This window comes from Loxodonta africana, chromosome 7 (assembly GCF_030014295.1).
Source record: "Loxodonta africana isolate mLoxAfr1 chromosome 7, mLoxAfr1.hap2, whole genome shotgun sequence".
Lineage (NCBI taxonomy): Eukaryota > Metazoa > Chordata > Mammalia > Proboscidea > Elephantidae > Loxodonta > Loxodonta africana.
The window spans coordinates 86,604,927-86,622,710 of NC_087348.1; the positions used below are offsets into that span (position 1 = coordinate 86,604,927).

General features: G+C 41.5%; 1 protein-coding gene across 3 annotated transcripts in view; it reads right to left on the reverse strand.

Annotated features, from left to right (window-relative positions):
* The window catches only part of STIM1 (stromal interaction molecule 1), a 212,186-nt gene that overhangs the window by 98,597 nt on the left and 95,805 nt on the right, over nucleotides 1–17,784 (reverse strand). For all 3 annotated transcript variants that reach the window (XM_064288598.1, XM_064288595.1, XM_064288597.1), the window contains one exon: nucleotides 1,194–1,324. In XM_064288598.1, coding sequence (XP_064144668.1) covers nucleotides 1,194–1,324 — 131 coding nt within the window. The remainder of the gene's footprint in view (nucleotides 1–1,193; nucleotides 1,325–17,784) is intronic.

Genomic DNA, 17,784 nt, shown 5'->3' on the forward strand with positions numbered 1-17,784 from the left:
ACCAACTTCATAAGGCTGTCAAGAAAGTCAAAAGATAACTATACAAAGAGATTAATAACACTGAATCTGGCACAGAGTGAGTTAAATAAATGATAGTACTATGGTTTCCACTGTTATTATCATCTTTATTTGTTTGACTCCTCCACTTTTACATATTCGAAGACAGACATTATACTACCTGAATCTCTTCTTTTCCAGACTAAAGTTTCTTCACTAGACTGTAAATTATATGAGAACCGACTGTATCTGTCTTATTGACTGCCACATCCCCAGTGCCTTGCACATATATTACAGACATGAATAAATGTTTACTGAATTGTATCCAATTTTCTCCCTTTCATAGCTTCCATACTCTTCATCATTCAAGTCACTCTTTTCTGATTAGGCTCTCACTGTTCCAAAACCATCTGACAATATGAAATCCAAAATTGAATTCAAAACTCAAAGGTGGGCTAACAAACAGGGAAGAGAAACCAGGCTTTCCTCCTCCCTCATCTTAAACACCATATCACTACTGAAGGGTTGGCATAACACGGCAGCTTGACCAAACTGCTGGCTCAATCCAAACTCTTAGATCTTCTCATACATGATGACCATGTACTCTGGGCTCTGTGGAGTTGGAGCTATAGTAATGCCAAAAGATGAAACAATAACAGAGCTTTCTGCATCCTAGAGATCCCTCTAGCTCTTACTACCTGAACCACTCAACTGGCTCCTAGCACCTGCAACCTGGAATCAAGAATGATCTTCATAAAAACATTTGTTTCTTCCTCCAAATAGAGCATAAGCTTCCAGGGGTCAGGATCTGACTGCCTTGCTTCTCTCCCATATGCCAAGCACAAAGTAAGTACTAATCAATCACCTCCATCCAAGCAGGATTACAGTAAGGATCCAGGGAAACCTCGAAGTTCCCTCTCCCACCCAAGCAGCACACTCAGTCAGCGTCATGCTACTAGGCAGTAGGTGGGAGCCAGTCCAAGCACAGATACAGGCATAAGGCCTTCACTCTGACAAGCTAGCTCCTCGAGGGCTACTCTGCTGAGAGCCACCTCCCCTGACGAGGAGGAGCTCCTAGAAAACAAGCCAGCATCACAGGGCATCTCTCCACAGGGAACAGTGAGTGCATCTAGGCAGCTTTCAGGGACTGTTTCACCCAGGAAGAGAAGAACGCCAGGCAGGGTGAGAGAGCTCACCTCATCACTTTCCTCCACATCCACATCACCATTGGCATCATCGTCCATCAGTTTGTGGATGCTACGGACAGCCTCAAAGCTGAGCTTCTCATCCTCACTGTCGCAGAGGGGCTTGTCAATCCGGCAAAACTCTGTACAGGAAAAGCAAGAGACAACATTACTCAGGGCAGCCACCCAGCCTCCATCACCCACCAGTCTCTGAGTCCTTAGCTTCTAGCATCTGACTCCTCATGGAGGCCCTGAATGGGTTCCTTGTACAGTGACGGAAGTGTTTCATCTAACGTTTAACTGCCTCCCTAAGAATGTGCTGAGCTCTCCCACTAAGGGACAGTGCTTTATCATCCTGATAGTTCCCTGGCAGGGAAATCAAGCATAGGGCTAGGAATATGCTAGAATCTGGACAAAGAACACAGATAATTCACAAGAAAAAAAATAAAAATGAGAGAAAATACAAATGGCCAATGAACACAGGAAAAAAGTTTACCGCATTACTAACAAAAAAATACATATTCAAATGAAATATCATTGTTAATCAATCAAATAAACAAAGATTTAGCAACTCCATAAAGTCAAAGGTAGTGAAAATAAGTACTCCCATATAGCTAGTGGTAATGTAAAATAATAGTCTTTCTGGAAACAGGAAGAGAGGCAGTTAGTTCCAGTGCCAGAATAATGGGTAGTTATCCTTTTGTTCACTTTCTCTCTGCTGATATATACAATGCCAGCCACAGGCTTACTGGGGCAACCCCACAGGCAGTTATGTCCAGCAAATGTCTATTAGATGTCTAGAGGTCCTGAGCTCATCTGATATAACAGTTCGGGAAGTCTGAAGTGCAGCTTCTTCCGCCTATCATCACACAGCCACACAGCAACAAAACCGTCACAAGAGCATAGGCCACCCCAGCTCTTTCCATGACACTGAATTTTCTCTTACAAACCTAGAAAACACATAGCCTGACTGTTGCTCAAATACTTTTCAAGATAAGGTAGGGGTACAAACAGTGAATTTTAAAGTATTCTAGGTATGACTCAATAAAAATCTGTTGAATACTGAAGTTCACAGATGTGAAATGATATGTCCAAAGTCAAACAAAGGCAGATGAAGAGTCACAGCCAAGACCCCTGGTCTGTTGACTCCCAAACAGGCCCTTCACCTAGATTGCCTTTACGCTGTGACCAGATAGCTCTGGTTTGGTTCCATCTTCTGGAAGCCACAGATGGTAATATTGGTAAGAAATACACTGAATAAATGGCTTTATAAGAGAAAAAACAAAAAATGAAGACAAACGTGCATATAAAACAAATAACTCCATGTTTATATTGCTCTACATTTCATTCTGCCAAGTTGGAGAGGGAGTGAGAGAGAGTAAGTATGAGGGAGAGAGTAGAGTGTAGCAAAAGATTAAGGCACTGTTTTTCAACTTCCTCACCAACAAGAGCTCCTGGCATGATTGTTTCATTCAAGGACACCATTGCTGAAAAAATTATCTACTTCCTCCAAAAAAAAAAAATGTAATGAATAATGACTACTTCAATGGTTAGTTCACAGACAATGCACCTAACACTAAGATTAGCATAACTAACATAACTGTTTCCTTCCTTGACCTGTTTTTTATATTACTCAAAGGCATATCAGAGCTTTTTGATCAGCACATGATGCACTCATTTAAACAACACTTACTGAGTGTTCTTCCTATATCAGGCCCTATGATCAGGAAACCCTGGTAGCGTAATGGTTAAGTGCTACAGCTGCTAACCAATAGGTCAGCAGTTCAAATCCTCCAGGCACTCCTTGGAAACTGTATGGGGCAGTTCTACTCTGTCCTATAGGATCGCTATGAGTCGGAATCGACTCAACGGCAGTGGGTTTTGGTTTTATGATCAGAACGGAGCCCTGGTGGCGCAGTGGTTAAGAGTTTGGCTGCTAACCGAAAATGCTGGCAGTTCGAATCCATCAACCACTTCTTGGAAACTTTGTGGGGCACTTCTGCTCTGTCCTATAGGGTCACTATGAGTCAGAATGGACTTGGTGGCAACAGGTTTGGTTTTTGGTACCATCAGAATGGGGCCTAAAGAGATGAATCGGATCTCATCTTTGCTCTCAACAAATTCAATAATAAAAGTGGGGAGACAATCAAAGTGCCATGATGGAAAGAATCATGGTTACTGAAGCGGTCAACAAACTTTTTCTGTAAAGGACTGGATAGAAAATACTTCAGGATTTGTGGATCTGTTGCAATTACTTAACTTTGCAGTTGTAGCACAAAAACTACAATGGATATAAACAGTACATAAATGAATGAGTGTGGCTGTGTTCCAACTTATTAAAAAAAGACAGTGGCCCATATTTGGCCTGTGAGCCATAGTTTGCTGACCCTTGCTCTAAAAAACCGAAGTGGCACACCTGAATCACACAGAATTGACAGATTTCTAACCTAAAGTAAAGAAATTCGATATTTTCACTAGCCTGTATCCACATACAGGCTCATCCTAAGTAACGTACAACTTCTAGTAGTCTTTTAAAAACAGTTTATCAAGTTCTAAGGGCTGGGGACCTCCAGACTGGGCACCATGGGCCTGTCCCCAAAAGTCTCCCACAGGTCCAAGAAGTTTCGGCTTCAAACACCAGGCTCTGGTTTGTAACCCGATCAGATAGACAGATGACCTTTGCTGCTGGCATCATCTGGCACAGGGAAGGATTAAAGGGACTGCGGATCAGAGAGTACAAAAGCTTGATGTCCCATATGGCTGTAGAATCCTGTCCAGAAAAACCGTGTCAGTCAAAACTCACAAATAACTCCTTCAACCAAGTATTTTCTAAGCTGTCTCCTTGTCCTTCCTGAGACATTTTCTATCTTCTCTTGAACACTCCAGTCTGGCAAGGTTTCCCAGAACCATCTGGAAATACCTTAGAAGACCCACCAATTTAGCAACATATTACTGCAATGAAAGGGCCCTAGACTTAAGAGTCAGAACACATACGTCAAAATCCCAGCTTTACCAGTTACAAACCATTTGATATTGGGCAAATTATTTAACTTCTCTGGGCCTTCAATTTCTTGTTTGCAAAATGGGGGTGATAATCTCTACTGCATAGGTTTTTGTGAGAATTAAATAAGATCACATTTGTTAAAACACCTAGCAGAGGGTCTGGCATAAAGCTGGCATTCAATACATGGTAGTTTCCTTCTTTCCTCTCAGAATAGCAAGTCAACAGTTCCCATTCTTCTGCTCATTTCTGCCACTGTTCCCTGTCAGACTATGAAGAATCAGGTATAGGAGGTATACTCCAATCAAATTGATTAGTCGTATGTTCTCCATGATTGGACAGGGGGCTCTTTGTAGCACTGACAACGACCTGTGCTCCCCCAACATTTATGTCTCTATCACTAGTAACATTTATCATACTGTGTTGTAACTGTCTGTCTGCCTCCCCCATCAGATTGTGATCTTCATAAGGGTTTGGAACCAAGTGCCCAGCAGTAAGCAAAGAGCAAATTTCTAGATGAATGCTCAGTAAATGTTCATTCAGGAGAGTGAAAAATTAAACAGCAACTTCACAATTATGTGTAGGATTTCTCTAAGTAGGAAAGAGAGGAAGGATTCTAGGAAAAATATCATGCATAGGTCGGGGTTTTCAAAATTTTGGTTTCAGAGCTCCTTTATACATTTAAAAATTATTGAAGATTCCAAAGGACTTTTTGATAATTACCAAATGAGAAATTAAAACATAAATGTTAATATTTAGCTATTAATTCATTTTAAAATAATAATAAGCCTCTTATACATACATATAAATGACATGTTTTTATGAAAAATAATATTTTCTGAAAAAAATTGTGAGAAGAGTGGGATTGTTGTACATTTTTGCAAATCTCTTTAATGTCTGGCATCATAGAAGATAGCTAGATTTTTATATCTGCTTCCTCAATCTGTTGTGATAATGTTGCTATGATTGAAGATCAAAACATAGACATACAGTAAGGAAAAAGGGGGCGTATTTTAATAGCTTTTTCAGATAACGTGGACATTCTTCTCTGATTCTACACCCAAACTTGACAAATGGAAGGTTTCTTAAAGATTAGCTGCAATGCGAAATCTGAAGCTGTACGGATGAGCTTTTTACACCATTATATTAAAATTCATTGGTCTACCTTGCACTTTGAATGGATCTTTTCCCCACGCATGATTTTTAACATGACACATTGGTCATTTGGAAACTATTGGTTCCATGAGTTACGCAGGTCTTTCAAATGTTGATACTCATTTCTGCTTTATCAAAATAATCAAATTTATTAATATCACCACTGACTTTCTCCGAAAAGTTTTTAATTTGGAAAAGCTGTCAAACTCATGGTAGCAGTATACAAGCTGTCCAAAATTCTAACTTACACTTGAAAAGTGAATTTTATCATTGGCAACAAATACTGGCAGTTGTTCTCCTTAAAGGAGCAGGCTCATTTCATTCATTTTTAAGAAAATATCTCCCAAATACCTACGTCTGAATAACCATAGTTTGTCAGTCAGTTGTTTTTTCAAGTAGAAACACGTTCCAGGAAAAAGGAAGGTAGCTCAGCTTGCAACTCCATCACACAAGTGCTTTCCCTTGAGATAACTATCAAACATCTAGATGCAGCAAAAGTGCTTTATGTGTATTTCCTATTTCATCACTCAGAACACTAAAAAGACTTGTACTCAGGGATAAATGTAATTAATACTTTTAATACTTTATTAAAAACTTAAGGAAAAAAAGGGAGAGTGCATGGAACTGAGGAATACAATTATAATCAGTACAGTTTGGTGCCACAGCTTTGATTAGTGTTAAGGCACCAGCAGTTTTACCAAAGCACCATCAGGGCAAATGTATACACAGTGAAAAAGACAAGTAACATCTTAGTCTCCGGTTAGCATACATATACCAGGTAATACTATAAGCTTAGTATAAGATTAGTTTGGACCTTCTGGGTCCCCTGAAAAGATCTTGATGATTCTCAATGATCTGCAGAACACGCTTTGATAATCACCGGCACAGACAAAACCACAAAGTTTTTTCCTGCATATGCAGCAGTGGTGCACTGTTCTATGCACCAAAGTACTTTGTACACAGCTCTGTTATATTAGTTCTCATGTTCTGAGTTGCTCACATGCCATATTCAAAGTCACTCTATCCCCCAGGGCCCAGCATGGCACCACCACTAACATCCACCCTGTCAAGTATGAAATCAGCAAATGCTGGCTGAATGAATGGATGAATACACGAATAAACGCATGAATGAACAGAATCAAAACAAACTGTATCTTCCTCAAAGGGTAAAAGAATCCTCAGGTACAACCCACCAATCCACAATATTCACCACCTACCTACTGCTTATCAGATATGAGTAGCAAATGCCTAGCTCTTCTCTTGCAGCCACTTTCAGTTTCTCATCATCATTAAACAGTAATTCATTCCCCAGGGAACAGAGCAATCTGTAGGCATGCAAAGCAGAGCCACTACAGTCAGCCCGGCAATGGATTGTCTGATGGGAGACACAGCACAAAGGAAAAGAAGTCAGGGAAACAGCAGTCAAAGAAGAAGATACAGATAGGGGTAGAGAAGAGCACTAGCCAGACTACTCCTCACTGCTTGGCTGGGACCTGAGAGGAATCTGGAAACTACAAGTTTTATCAGCAAGGGCCTCATTAGTGAGAATAATTTATTCCACTTCACCCCCTGTACCCCAGACAGGACTGGTAACTCTGCAGCAACCCTCGATGGGATTAGAGCTCTTGGAAAGGGCTTGAAAGACTGTAGACTGAGAGCATTAGCCCTGGGAAGACTTTCTGATTTGGCCAAGAACCATGAAGTTCGAGACATAAAATAGCTTGGGACCTAATATGGGGATGGGGATGGGGATGGGGATGGGGATGGGGATGGGGATGGGGATGGGGATGGGGATGGGGATGGGGATGGGGATGGGGATGGGGATGGGGATGGGGATGGGGATGGGGATGGGGATGGGGATGGGGATGGGGATGGGGATGGGGATGGGGATGGGGATGGGGATGGGGATGGGGATGGGGATGGGGATGGGGGTGGGGGTGGGGGTGGGGGTGGGGGTGGGGATGGGGATGGGGATGGGGATGGGGATGGGGATGGGGATGGGGCTGGGGATGGGGCTGGGGCTGGGGCTGGGGCTGGGGCTGGAGTGGGGGGACCCTCTAGATAGAAATGCAGAAGCTGAGAAGGAGAACTGGTTTGGACCCCGGAGCTGGCAGGAAAGGCCCCCACTGGAATGTAACATCTCCGCTGAGGCACATAGTAGGCCTAGCCACTGAGACAAGATGGGTCAGATCTCTGGGCTGGATAAAACCCAGCCTACTTGCCACTGTTAGCACATCATGTCCTCATATCCGAGAAGAAGCCCAGCTCTTCTCAGCATGGGGCAGGCGTTCAGAACAGCATTTCTCTGGACAAAGCTGTCACTGGTTTCAGTTAGCCCAAACAGCAATGACACAAATAATCTCAGATTCTAAACTCTGACTCTGAGCAAGCTCACTTTACCCACCTGAAGTCACTCATCAAAATATAACCCATAGCACTGACAACATGTAAAGCTCTATGTTCAGCACTACAATCAGACATACCTCTAAGTTCCATCAGCACCTCTCACTGTACCGCTCATGGCACCTACCTCAGTCTGCTTACAACTGCAGTTATTTGAGGACATCTGAGGGCAGAGTTCATGTCTTTTTCATGTTTTCATAGCACTTACTACCAACTGGCATATAAAATATTTATTTGTTGATTTTTTTTATTGTCCATCTCCCTCTACTAGAAGTAAGGTCTTCAAGAGTCAGGACTTTTCTGTTCACTGCATAGTAGGTATTCAATATACATTTGTTGAATGAATGAATGCATCTTTGTCTTCCGTAAAGCGCAAGGCAGGTTTTTCCTCTCTTCCTGACATTTAATTTTGGAGTTTTAAAGAATCTGGGTTCAGCCCTAGGCCCTCTTCTCACACTACGCTCTCCTAAAGTGAACTCACCCTTTCTACCACTGTTTAAAGAAATTGCTAGCTATTACAAACTCCCAAAATTATGTTTCTAGTCCATGTCTGTTCCATAGAAACCAACACGATTTAACTTCCTACTAGACATCTCCACATGAGTGTCTCACAGGTACCTCAATTCATAATGTCTAAATCTGAACTCATCATCTCTCCCCTAAGCTTCCTACTTCTCCAGTTGCTCATGTCAGAAGCCTTGACACCTCACTCTCCCTTGCAACCAACATCTACTCAATCACCAATCCTAGTTCAATAATCATTCTCCACACAGCAGGTTACTCCCAGGTGAGAGATTCTAAATATTTAACGATCAGTCAGAACAAATGCTGGCTATAGGCAGTGCTAGTGCATACCAGCTAAATACCTGTCCTCATCACTTTCCTACTTGTAATCCTTCAAGAACTTCTCATTATTCTTAAGGTAAAGTTTGAATTTCTTTATGCGGCCTGCAAGGCCCATATCTTATACCTGCCTACCTTTCTGGCCTTATCTTCAGCAACTTCTCCTGCTTCCTGTGACCCTTCTTGGATGCACCAAGTTTTTCTCCTCCTCAGTCTTTCCACATAGAACCCAAAATCCACTGCCGTCGAGTCAATGCCAACTCATAGCGACCCTATAGGACAGAGTAGTACTGCCCCGTAGAGTTGCCAAGGAGTGCCTGGCAATTCAAACTGCTGACCTTTTGGTTAGCAGCCGTAGCACTTAACCACTACGCCACCAGGGATTCCTCACATAGAACAGTGGTTCTCAATGCTGTCAGCATATTAGAATCACCTGAGGAGCTCTTAAATTGCTTTTGCCCATGTCCTACCCCATCCCAATTAAATTAGTACGGGTGTGGGGGGCTAGACATGGATTTGGATGGGTTTTTTTTTTAATTGAGATATATTTTACATATAATAAAGTACATAAATAAACATATAGCTCAATCAATTTTTACACGTGTATATATTCGTATGACTACCAAAACCAACATATAGAACACTTCCAACACCCCAGAAGATTCCCTCCTTCATGCCCCTTTCCAATCAGTACTACTACCACCACCCCCTGGGGTAACTACTATTCTGACTTTGTCACTATAGATAACTTTTGCCTATTTTTCACTTTCATATAAACGGGGCATGGGTATTTTTTAAGGTATAGTTTACATACGATAAAAGTGCCTCCATTTTAAGTGTAGAGTTCAATGTGTTTGACAAAACATTTTCACCTGTATAACTACCACCCCAGTCACGATATGAAACATTTCCATCACCCTAAAATGTTCCTACATGCCCGTTCCCTGCCAACTTTCATCCCCCTCCCCACACAACTATTGATCTGATTTCTGTCACTAAAATTAGTTTTGCCTGTTTTAGAACTTCAGATAAATGGAATCATCAGTATGTACTCTTTTTTATCTGGCTTTTTTTGCTTGGCATGTTTTTGAGATTCAGCTATGCTGTTGCATGAATCAGTAGTGTGTTCCATTTTATTGCAAAGTAGTATTCCACTGAATGAATATAGCACAATTTGCTGATCTGTTCACCAGTTCTAGGCTCTTACAAATAAAGCTGCTGTGAGCATTAGTATACAAGTCTTTGCATGGGCATACATTTTGATTCTTCTTGAGTTAATACCTATGAGCAGAATTGTTGGGTTATATGACAGGGGTATGTTCAACTTCTTAAGTAACTGCCAAGCTGTTTTCCAAAGTAGGTGTATCACTTTACACTCCTACTAGTAATGTATGATTCATCTCTCCAGTTGATTCACCTCTTCTCTTGTATTTGCTGATGCTAATACGTAGCACAGCTTGAAAACCACTTAACAGTTACTTCTACATGTAAGGCTCTTCTTTCTTTCTTAGCCTGTAAACTCTGACTCATGCCGCTCATCTCAGCTTAAATACATTTTCTTCCCTTCAAAGAAGAAACTAGTTTAGGCCCATATTATACATTACATATTCTCCAAAGCACTCTATATTTCTCATTTATAACACTTTTCATAATTGTAATTATTTGTGTGGTAAGTTGCTTACCGTCTGTCTTTCTGACTAAACTCCATAGTGCACAGTGACAGGAACCATGGCTGTCTTGTTCATGGCTGAATCCTAGCTTCTAGCCAACAGCAGAATCCCTAGCACAACAGTCGGGCTTCAATAAACATTTGTTGAATGAATAAATGAATAACTAAAAGAACTTGTTGCAAGAAGATGCTAATTCAGAGATGAACAAACACATTCCTTGCCAACAAAAAGTATTAAGAGAATGGGCACATGAATGAATTAGAAAGACTCAAAGTAAGATACGGTTAAGGAGAGACAGCAGCAAGAGATAACAGTCTGAACAACAGGTAGAAGACAATGGAAGCAAAAAAGAGGGTACCCAAGTAAAGAAAGCCCAAGGGAAAGACGTACAGCATCTCACATAGCTTGGCTTATAAAGAACCAGGAAGTCAAAGGGTTCTTTTTACCAATCTTGCAAAAGCTCTTGGCACAGAATGAGAGTAAGGGGTGTTGAGGTCACTCATTCTATGCATAGATTTCAAATGGCAGAGTTGGAGTGGCTTTGGAGGGCATCAGGGGCCACTGCTCATTTCACACCTGGAGAAGGAAACTGAGGCCATAAAATGGAATTTTTTACCCTAGGTGGCCAGCAGAGTAGTGGCAGAATGAGAATGGAAGCCACACTAACTTTCTATGGCGTGTCCTGTGGCAAGGCTATGACTGGGATATTAGGATAAGCCCGTGCAACAGGGCTCTCTAGAACTAGGAACTCTTACTCTCGAAGATCAACTAAGGAAAAGGGGGGAGGGTTCCATCTAGTTCTTTCTGCCCATTAAGGGCAAACACAGAAGTCCTAACTGGATTTGTACCGTTCCCCAAGCAGGATGAGACAGAACTTCCTGGCTTTGCTTAACTTCTTCAATATCCAGCCCCCTGACAAAAAGTAGCCAAAGGCTTGGAAACAAAGTTAAAAAGTCACTAGGGAAGGAATATTGAGCCCCTGGTACACTGTGCTGGGAGGAGCAAAAAGAGCAAGAGAATATGCTTCTGTTGACACATAAGAAACCTGATCATTTGCAGGAGGAAATAGAGAAATCTTCAACCATCTCTCCTCAGGTGGCTCTCACCTACTCTTTCTTGTGACCCATTTCTCTCTTCTTCCTCTTCTCAGCACTCTTTTCTTCAAACTTTGATCGCACAAGAAGTCTCTTTCCAGAAGAAAATGGTGAATTCCTACAGCTAGTCCCCACGAAGGAGGCGATGACCTCAATAACGAAGGGATCTGATGCAGGTGCTTCCAGCTTTTCTGACTCCCTGTGCCTAATGCTTGGTCTTCTGCAGAACTTCGGACTCTGAGTTGCCATCGAGTCAATTCCAACGACAATCCTATGTGTTGCAGAGAAGAATTGCGCTCCATAGGGTTTTCAAGACTGGGGCCTTTAGGAATCAGATCACCAGGCCTTTCTTCAAGGTGTCTCTGTGTGGGTTTGAACTTCTAGACTTTTAGTTAGTAATCAACTGCTTAACCATTTACATCACAGAGGGACCTTGACCATCTGCTAAACAGCCTGTTTGCTGTCCCTTTTATTTCTATATCCTGTTTTAGTCATCTAGTACAGCTATAACAGAAATACCACAAGTGGATGGCTTTAACAAGATAAATTTATTCTCTCACAGTCTAGTAGGTTACAAGTCCAAATTCATGGTGTCAATTCCAGGGGAAGGCTTCCTCTCTTTGTTGGCTCTGGAGGAAGGTCCTTGTCCCCAATCTTCCCTTGGTCAAGGAGCTTCTCAGGCACAGGGACCCCAGGGTCCAAAGGACTCTGTTCCTAGTGCTGCTTTCTGGGTGATATGGGTTCCCCAACTCTCTGCTTACTTCCCTTTCCTTTTACCTCTTGAGAGATAAAGGTGGTGCAGACTACACCCCAGGGAAACTCCCTTTACCTTGGATCAGGGAGGTGAACTGAGTGAGGGTGGTGTTACAATCCCACCCTAACCTTCTCAGCATAAAATTACAATCACAAAATGAAGGACAACCACACAATACTGGGAATCGTGGCTTAACCAAGTTGATATACACATTTTGGGGGGAACATAATTCAATCCATGACACCACCTGACTGAATTAACTTAAAGCATCTGACCCCCAGTCCGGTGATCACATGGTACCATTTCAACACTCATTTATCACTTATCAAGCAGCTCTTTGTTAAACACTATATTAGGTACTGCCCCACACGTCTGTCAGGTTGTCATACCGTGGGGGCTTGCCTGTTGCTATGATGCTGGAAGCTATGCTACCAGTATTCAAATACCAGTAGGGTATTCGCTGCCTTCTCAAAGTAGAGTGGAGCTTAATGACAAGGGTGGAGTCAAGCTTTTGAGATCTTCATTTGCTGACGGGGCACAACTCAAAACGAGAGTAAACAGGTACAAACATTCATTAATAATTGGAACCTGGAATGTACACAGTATGAATCAAGGAAAATCTGAAATAGTAAAAAATGAAAGGGAACACATGAACATCAATATCCTAGGCATTAGTAAGTTGAAATGCACTAGTATTGCCCATTTTGAATCAGACAAGCATATGGTCTACTATGCCAGGAATGACAACATGAAAAGGAATGGCATTGCATTCATCGTCAAATAGAACATTTCAAGATTTATCCTGAAGTACAACGCTGTCAGTGATAGGATAATATCCATATGGCTACAAAGAAGATCAGTTAATATGAATTTTATTCAAATTTATGCACCAACCACTAAGGCCAAAGATGAAGAAACGGAAGATTTTTACTACCTTCTGCAGTCTGATATTGATGGAACATGCAATCAGAATACACTGATAATTACTGGTGACTGGAATGCAAAAGCTGGAAACAAAGAAGGGTCGGTAGTTGGAAAATAAGGCCTTGATGATAGAAATGATGCTGCAGGTCGCATGACAGAATTTTGCAAAACCAACGACTTCATTACAAATACCTTTTTCACCAACATAAATGGCAAGTATACATGTGAAACTTGCCAGATGGAATACACAGGAATCAAACTGGATACATCTATGGAAGGACAGATGGAAAAGCTCAGTATCATTTTATGGGCAAAATACCGAATGACTCAGGAAGCATCAAAAGAAGATAAAAGGACTACACACAGTCATTGTACCAAAAAGAGCTGGTTGGTGTTCAATCATGTCGGAGGTAGCATATGATCAAGAACTGATGGCACTGAAGAAGTCCAAGTGAAAAACAAGCTTCCAGGAATTGATGGAGTACCAATCAAGATGTTTCAACAAACAGATACATCGCTGGAAGTGTTCACTCATCTATGCTAAGAAATTTGGAAGACAGCCACATGGCCAACCAACTGGACGAGATCCATATTTATGCCTGTTCCCAAGAAAGGTAATCCAACTGAATGTGGAAATTATCAAACAATATCCTTAATATTGCACACAAGTAAAATTTTGCTGAAGGTCATTCAAAAGTAGCTGCAGCCAGAGATTGCATGATTGAATTTTGCAAGACCAATGACTTCTTTATTGCAAATATCTTTTTTCACCAACATAAACCATGACTATATAAAAAAAAATATATATATACATGAATCTCGCTAGATGGAATACACAGGAATCAAATCAACTACATGCATGGAAAGAGACTACGGAAAAGCTCACTATTATCAATCAGAACAAGCCCAGGGGTTGACTGTGGAACAGACCCTCAATTACTCATATGCAAATTCAAGTTGAAACTGAAGAAAATTAGAACAAGTCCACGAGAGCCAAAGTATGACCTTAACTTAGAGACCATCTTAAGAATAGATTTGACACATTGAACGCTAATGACCAAACACCAGATGAGTTGTGGAATGACATCAAGGATATCATACATAAAGAAAGCAAGAAGTCGTTAAAAAGACAGGAGAGAAAGAAGAGACCTAACTGGATGTCAGAAGAGACTCTGAAACTTGCTCTTGAACGTTGAGCACCTACAGCAAAAGGAAGAAATGATGAAGTAAAAGAGCTAAACAGAAGATTTCAAAGGGCAGCTCGAGAAGACAAAGTATTAAAATGATGTGTGCAAAGAACTGGAGATAGAAAACCAAAATGAAAAAGAACACACTTGACATTTCTCAAGCCGAAAGAACTGAAGAAGAAGTTCAAGCCTTGAGTTGCAATAGTGAAGGATTCTATGGGGAAAATATTAAATGACACAGGAAGCATCAAAAGAAGATGGAAGGAATACACAGAGTCACTATACCAAAAAGAATTGGTCAATGTTCAGCCATTTCAGTAGGTAACATATGATCAGGAACTTATCGTACTGAAGGAAGAAGTCCAAGTTGCACTGAAGGCATTGGTAAAAAAAACAAGGCTCCAGGAACTGACAGAATACCAATCAAGATGTTTCAACAAATGGATGCAGTGCTGGAAGTGCTCACTCATCTATGCCAAGAAATTTGAAAAACAGCTACCAGGCCAACCGACTGGAAGAGATCCATATTTATGCCTATTCCCAAGAAACGTGATCCAACCGAACGTGAAAATTATCAAACAATATCATTCATATCACATGCGAGTAAAATTTTGCTGTAGATCATTCAAAAGCAACTGCAGCCCTACATCAGCAGGGAACTATCAGAAATTCAAGCCAGATTCAGAAGAGGCGTGGAACCAGGGATATCATTGCTGACGTCAGATGGCTCCTGGCTGAAAACAGAGAATACCAGGAAGATGTTTACCTGTGTTTTATTGGCTATGCTAAGCCATTCAACTGTATGGATCATAAAAATTATGGATAATATTGCAGAGAATGGGAATTTCAGAACACTTAATTGTACTCATGAGGAACCTATAAGTAGATCAAGAGGCAGTTGTTTGAACAGGACAAGGCGATACCGCATGGTTTAAAGGAAAGGTGTACATCAGGGTTGTACTCTTTTATCATACCTATTCAATCTGTATGCTTAGCAAATAATCCGCAAAGTCAGACTATATGAAGAAGAACAGGGCATCGGGATTGAAGGAAGACTCATTAACAACTTGCGTTATGCAGATGACACAAACTTGCTTCCTGAAAGTGAAGAGGACTTGAAGCGCTTACTGAGGAAGATCAAAGACTATAGCCTTCGGTATGGATTACACCTCAACACAAAGACAACAAAAATGCTCACAAATGGACCAAAAAGCAACATTGTGTTCAACGGAGAAAAGATTGAAGTTGTCAAGGATTTCATTTTACTTGAATACACAATCAACACCCATGGAAGCAATAGTCAAGAAACCAAAAGATGGATTGCATTAGGCAAATCTGGTGCAAAGACCTCTTTAAAGTGTTGAGAAGCAACGATGTCACCTTGAAGACTAAGGTGTGCCTTACCCAAACCTTGGTGTTTTCAATTGCCTCATATGCATGTGAAAGCTGGAGAATGGATAAGGAAGACGGAAGACTAATTGAGGCCTTTAACTGTAAAAAAAAAAAAACTGTGGTGTTAGAGAATATTAAATATACCATGGACTGCCAAAAGAACGAACGAATCTGTCCTGAAGAAGTATAACTAGAATGCTCCTTAGAAGCAAGGATGGTAAGACTCCATCTCACATAATATGTTATCAGGAGGGATCAGTCCCTGGAGAAGGACACCATGCTTGGAAAAGTAGAGGACCAGTGAAAAAGAGGAAGACCCTCAAGGAGATGGATTGTCTGCGGTGACTGAAACAATGGGCTTAAGCATAACAATGATTGTGAGGATGGTGCAGGACCACAGGATTCCTTCTGTTGTACAGAGGGTCGCTATGAGTCAGAATGGACTGATTATTTAACAATAACAACATATTCCAAAAAACCAAACCCAGTGCCCTTGAGTCGATTCCGACTCATAGCGACCCTATGGGACAAAGCAGAACTGCCCCATAGCGTTTCCAAGGAGTGCCTGGCGGATTTGAACTGCCGACCCTTTGGTTAGCAGCCGTAGCACTTAACCACTACACCACCAGGGTTTCCAACAACACATTAGGCACTGGGAATTCAAAGAGAAGTAAGACACACTCTCTGGCCTCCAGGATCACCCTCCTGCTGCTTAATTACTGAAATTATGATACCGAATTGCAGAGATAGTAGATGTGAGTCTTTGCATTAGACACCATGTCCTCAGGGAAACATTCCCCTCTACCAGCTCATCCACAGCATTAAAAAAAAAAAAAACCCAATCCCACTGCCGTTGAGTCGATTCCGACTCATAGCGACCCTATAGGACAGAGTAGAACTGCCCCATAGAGTTTCCAAGGAGCGCCTGGCGGATTCATACTGCCGACCCTTTGGTTAGCAGCCGTGACACTTAACCGCTACAGCACCAGGGTTTCCCATCCATAGTATACAGATCTTTAAATGACGGCTAATGAAAATAGAGAACAGTTGAAAAAGGAAAGGCTGGGGGAAATACCGTGTGAGGGGAGAATATTTCATATAATCTTAAATCTGCACAGAAGACATGGAGTTTGGCCCCAGCCTGAGTCCACCCACCAAATCAACTCAGTTGGGATGTTGAGCCCCTAATAAGAAGGAAAATTACTTAAAATTTGTCATTAATTCATTAACTCAAGCTACATGGAAAGATCGACAGTCTAGAAATATACCAGGTTCTTAGGAGCAAGATAACTAACTCTCCCTTAGGGGTCAGGCAAAGGCTTCCCAGAGAAGATGCCACTGGAGTTTGATCGGAGACAATACGGAACATCGGTATGCTAGAATGCCGAGGTTGTTAAGAGCAGACTGAAGGGTGATGTAGGAAATAATACTGAAGTCATTTTTCCCTGTCTTTGAGCATAGAGAATGTGACCCAGCTGGAGCAGGGCTCACAAGGACTCATAAGGACACATCAACTGGGCCCTGAGGTATAAAGACAACAGCTACGATAATCTTGGAAAATATCTTTTAGGGAATCTTTCACATAAGCCAGAACACAAAAGACTTTCCACTCTTCTCTTTTTCTATTAACATTTAGTGAATAGAAAATTTGTTAGACCAATAAAGACCCTCCTGATTGTCGTTATAGAAACCTGTACCAATGATTGTTAAGAAAGGCAATTCAAAACATATGATCACAGTTTCTAGCCAACCTGTGAAAAGGTGATGCTTTCAATGGTTGTTCCCATTTTGTAGTGTTAACACATATGGATGACTCTGTAATGTCCCTTGGACTCAGGCAGACATTAGCTCTGGCAGCATGCTTGTCTGCTTCCCACTTTTGCCTTTTTGAATATATACTGAATAAAACTTTCTTTTTGCTTGACTAAACTGTATGATGTTTTGTTTTTACCCTACAACAAGGGTCCCAGGTTCCTAGCAAAAAAAGTTGTGTTGTGATAAGAGAAATATGCTATAGCCCAAAATATGCTACAGCCCTTGTTAATTTACCGATGATATCATCCCTCCAGAGCAACTTAGCTCTACTCTGCACTCAAAGAGACCCAGAGCTTGAGACTCTACAAGAAGTTCCCTCTATCTTGCTCTCACAAGCTTCTGCTTCCTGTCTTGCAAACTGGCTC